The sequence below is a fragment of the Penaeus chinensis genome, chromosome 10, assembly GCF_019202785.1.
Source record: "Penaeus chinensis breed Huanghai No. 1 chromosome 10, ASM1920278v2, whole genome shotgun sequence".
NCBI lineage: Eukaryota > Metazoa > Arthropoda > Malacostraca > Decapoda > Penaeidae > Penaeus > Penaeus chinensis.
This window is the reverse complement of record NC_061828.1, coordinates 13,990,325-13,995,324: the sequence shown is the minus strand read 5'-3', so window position 1 is coordinate 13,995,324 and position 5,000 is coordinate 13,990,325. Positions and strand designations below refer to the sequence as shown.

General features: G+C 35.1%; 1 protein-coding gene across 2 annotated transcripts in view; it reads right to left on the bottom strand.

Annotated features, from left to right (window-relative positions):
• Positions 1-5,000, bottom strand: part of LOC125029789 — a 15,664-nt gene that overhangs the window by 81 nt on the left and 10,583 nt on the right. Inside the window, exons 3-4 of one of the 2 annotated variants that reach the window (XR_007115229.1) lie at positions 2,975-3,220; positions 1-929 (exon numbers count right to left, since the gene is read on the bottom strand). The exon at positions 1-929 is cut by the window's left edge and continues 81 nt beyond it. Coding sequence is in view for 1 of the 2 variants with exons in the window: in XM_047619941.1 (XP_047475897.1) it covers positions 882-929; positions 3,092-3,220 (177 nt within the window). In the remaining variant the exon portion in view is untranslated. The remainder of the gene's footprint in view (positions 930-2,974; positions 3,221-5,000) is intronic. The other variant, XM_047619941.1, reaches the window with a different exon arrangement.

Below are 5,000 nucleotides of genomic sequence, written 5' to 3'. Positions count from 1 at the left end.
TAGTATTAGTTTTACTTGGATCTGAAGGTAATGGATCTATTTCATTCTTTCTCTATGAATATGTCTACTTGGATTATTTTTCTTACCATCTATCTTACATGACATACAACCAATTTAATTTATCACAACTATTCTTTCCCTTTCATAATCCTTTTCATTTCACCCAAAACCTGTTTTGTTCCTACCACAAACTTTTTCATTTCCGCAACAACCTATTTTATTTTTCCCATAACATGCTTCCTTTCTCCCACACCTATATATATATATATATATATATATATATATATATATATATATATATACATATACACACACATATCTATACATATACATATATATACATATATGCATGCATGTATGTATATTCCATCTTGGTCAAACTTTGTGCTCCTTTGATTAAATGGTAGTGAGCGTTCAGCGGGATCAGGGTTAGAGTCCGGCTAACGGCACGGTAAGCGAAGAGAAACATAAAACCAACAAATAAAAATGAAAAGAAAAGAATAAGGAAAATAAAAGCAAAGAGAAAAATCAAGTGAGTAAATAAATTCGCAAAGAAAAGAAGAACAAGAAGAAACAAATATATCCACGGCCAGAAAATGAGGAGGTTCAAGAAAACGAAGTAAAGAAAATGTGAAATAATGAGTGCAGATAAGAAACTATTGAAAAGGTTATCACTTTTTACTCCATCTACTTTGAAGTTACAATAAAGACCAGTCGAGGCCAAAGGGTGCGCTTGACAAGAAACGAATCCACGAAAAAAAATAAAAATGAAATAAGCAGGATGAGAAATGAAGACGAAGGCATCACATGGGTTAACGTAGGTATGCCAGACGTTAAGTATTGGGATCCACAGCTTTCGTGGGCGGGCAGTGGAGGTGCATTTAGCCACGGTACCATTGGTGACGGTACAGAGACGACGAAATCTGGTTCTGGAAAAGAGATTGGAAAGTGTTAGCGCTTCTAGAGGACGGAAAAGAGCTCAGGTGTGATTGGTAGGGTGCAGGACCTAGGGCGTTGTGTGTGTTTTTTTTTTTTTTGTGAATCCATAGTTGATATTCATTTTCCTGTATTTTTCTCGTCGTGATGTTGATTATTTTATGCATAAAGATTCAGACAAACACACACACACACACATACACACACACACACACACACACACATACACACACATACACACACGCACGCAGATACAGCTGATACAGCAGATACAGACACACACACACACACACACAGACACACACACACACAGACACACACACATACACACACACACACACACACACACACACACACGCACGCACGCAGATACAGCAGATACAGACACACACATACATACACACACACACACACACACACACACACACACACACACACACACACACACACACACACACATATATATATACACAGAATATATAAATATGTATATATATATACACAGAATATAAATAGACATACATACGTGCTTATATATATATATATATATATATATATATATATATATATATATATATGTATGTATATATATATGCAGAAAATACATTGCATATATATACATATATACATATATATAGATATGTATATATATACACACAGAATATACATTACATACATATTTGTATATATATGTATTTATATGTATATATACATATACAGACATGCATATATATATATATATATATATATATATATATATATACACATATACATGGATACTTACATACAGATACATACATATATGTATACATATGTATATATAACCATGCACAGAAGATACATTACACAAATATATACAAAGAATATATATATTTACATATACAGAATAGACATATACATATATACATACGTACATACTTGCCTATATATATGTATATATATGCAGAAAATACATTACATACATATATGTATAGATATGTATATATACATATATAATATACATTACATACATATTTGTATATATATGTATGTATATGTATATATACATATATATACATACCTATATATATATATATATATATATATATATATATATATATATATATATATATACATATACATGCATACTTACATACAGATACATATATGTATACATATGTATATATATACATGCACAGAAGATACATTACATACATATTTGTATGTATATGTATATATACATATATATTCATATATATATACATATATATATATATATATATATATATATATATATATATATATGCATACATACACACACGTATATATATATATATGTATATATATGTATGTATGTATGTATGTATACACACACACACGTGTGTGTCTTTTGTATTAATCTGCCGCTTTAATGTTTCTCTAAACTTGTATACATATATTATTTTAAAAGTTATTCTAAAGGTAAGAAAGAGCCTGGTCTAACAACACTATCATTAACAGTAGTAGTTGTAAATATTCATGATATTTAGGCCTAATAAAATCAATCGATCATGCAGCATAATACCATATACCGGTACTCTCTTCCATGCTACTCTAGTCTTCCACTGAAAAGCTAAAACTGAAATCATAAAACTCAAGCGAATATAATACTTAGTGGAAAAAAGTTGTCATAATATACAGGCGGGAATGTGGAGGGAAGGATAACATTGGGCAGAGTATGCACAACACAGATAATAGTACGAGGTTTAATGCTATTCCATTCATAACTCTTAACATGCATACACATTCTGTTCAAGATAAGTCTTGAGAAGAAAAAAAGAATATGGAAGAAGAAGGTGATGGTGATAAGAAAGAAGAAGAAGAAAAGGGAAGAAGAAGAAAAGGGAAGAAGAAGAAGAAGAAGAAGAAGAAGAAGAAGAAGAAGAAAATGAAGAATTGACTGAAGAAGAAGAAAATAAGAAGAAAAAAAAAGAAGAAATAGAAGACAAAGAAGAAGCAGAAGAAAAGGAAGAAAGAAGAAGAAGAAACAATAACAAAAGACTATCACTGATGTCGTTACCTCGCACACCGCTAAACAAAACAAGGGAGTGTGTCACAGGAGGGTGTGAGGGTGTGTTAAGGGTGGGCGGGGAGATCACAAGTCCTCACACACGGCGCTCTCCAGGCACAGCCTCACCAGGAACTGCTCGAGGTTGGAGATGAGTTCCTTGCGCGAGTAGCCTTCGTTCATGAGGTTGAGGAAGAAGAGGCGGTGGCGGTAGAGGAAGTCCTCGTATTCGGACGAGGCTCGGATGATGCGTCTCGGCTGCGGGAGGGAGGGTCAGAGTTAGACGCGGGGGGAGAATTAGAGGAGGGTCAGCATTAGGGGAGGAGGGGTGAGAATTAGATGAGGGTCAGCATCAGAGGAGGGGTGAGCATTAGAAGAGGAGGGGGGAGAATTTGAGGAGTGATCATTAGACGAGGAGGTGAGAAGTAGAGGAAGAGGTGATAGTAAGGAGAGGAGGGGGGTGAGAATTAGAGGAGAGAGGTTAGTAAGATGTACAGTGAATGGTAATTAAGAGTAAAGTACAATACAAAAAATTGCTAATGCTAATGTGTACTAATGATCGTGAAATAAGGGCTTATTTGATATATTTCAAGTGAGAGGAGGATTTTTTTAGCAGAGAAAATCGTTACTAAATTGAATGCGTTGACATGTAGTAAACCAGTTGTTTTAGAACAGGTATATATTTTTTTCGCGAGAAATCTTTGATGGTCATAAATTAATCAAATTTATGACCAACGGCCGAAGTGTCGTAAACGATATTAATGTTCTGAATAATAAACAGAATTAAAAACATTAACAATATGAAGAAAAATTAACATCAAACCAATCTGTCTACTACACTGTTCACACGAGTCCCTTTCCTCCCATCCGACGAATCTGACTCCAAATCGGCCGAGTTTTCTATCATAACTTCCCTTGTCTCCCGTTGCGTGGCGGTTCTTCCACAATGGGAGAGGAGTGGGATGGGGTGAAGACAGGAAGGGAGGCAGAAGGTGATAATGATGGAAGGGGAGGACGGGAGATGAGTGGGGTAGGAGTGGGAATGGGGGAAGGGAATAAAGATAGGAAGGGAGGCAGAAGGTGATAAAAAGAGGAAGGGAAAAAACTCGTGAACCTTTAGCTAATTTCGGAGCTTTCCCAGGGGAGTCTCGACCGCGCTTTCTCTGATTTGGTTTCGCTTTGCTGTTATTTATCAGCTCATTCACTTACATTATTTACACACATATTAAATATCAGATCGAAACTAAATGCAAATGTTGCCTTAGATGAGCAGGCATTGTTATAACCTATCTCGTATGAAAAAAAGGTTAGATAAGAACTATACACACAATATGTACTTTGATGTAAGTGAATAAACTGATGAACCAACTGAGATAATAAATATTAGGACAGTAAATACAGTTTTCATGGTGAACGCTGTTTCATGGGTTCCCACTTGGGGCTCGTTCAGGAAGAGAACCAGCAAATCGACGGGTCGTTTAGCGAACGAGTTTGAATTAGTGACACGTATCTATTGAATCATAAGGCTGAACGTTGGAAAGTAGTTCATTAAGGACCATTCGGTGATTCGGAGATGGGATAGGAGGCGATTTTCCTTTAAATGTTTTTTACTAAGAGAGTTACGTTTGCAACTATGCTTGCAAAGCTAGGTATGAGTTACCAGAAGAAAAAACAAACTCGTATATCTTTAGTATTTCATGAGGACAAATGAAATTAATACAGCGAGAGTAATAAAAATAGCTAGAACTGAACAAACGGACAGAATGTGTTTGTTCAATGGCCGGATGATTCGTCTCGGAGGGGGGGGGGGGGGGAGGCAAAAGAGGAAGAGGCGGGTTAGCAAGGCACGAAGTAAAAAAAAAAAAAAAAAAAAAAGGGAACAAAACAGCAACAACACAAATATTAAGTTGTTGAAGTGTATGGTATTAAACAGACAAGGAAATGCAATTCATATTTTTTGCTTAATTGAATTCATTATTTTTTTGTGTTGTTTGTCGTTTGACCGATTTCCTTGACGATTCATTTTGGTTTTCTCGAG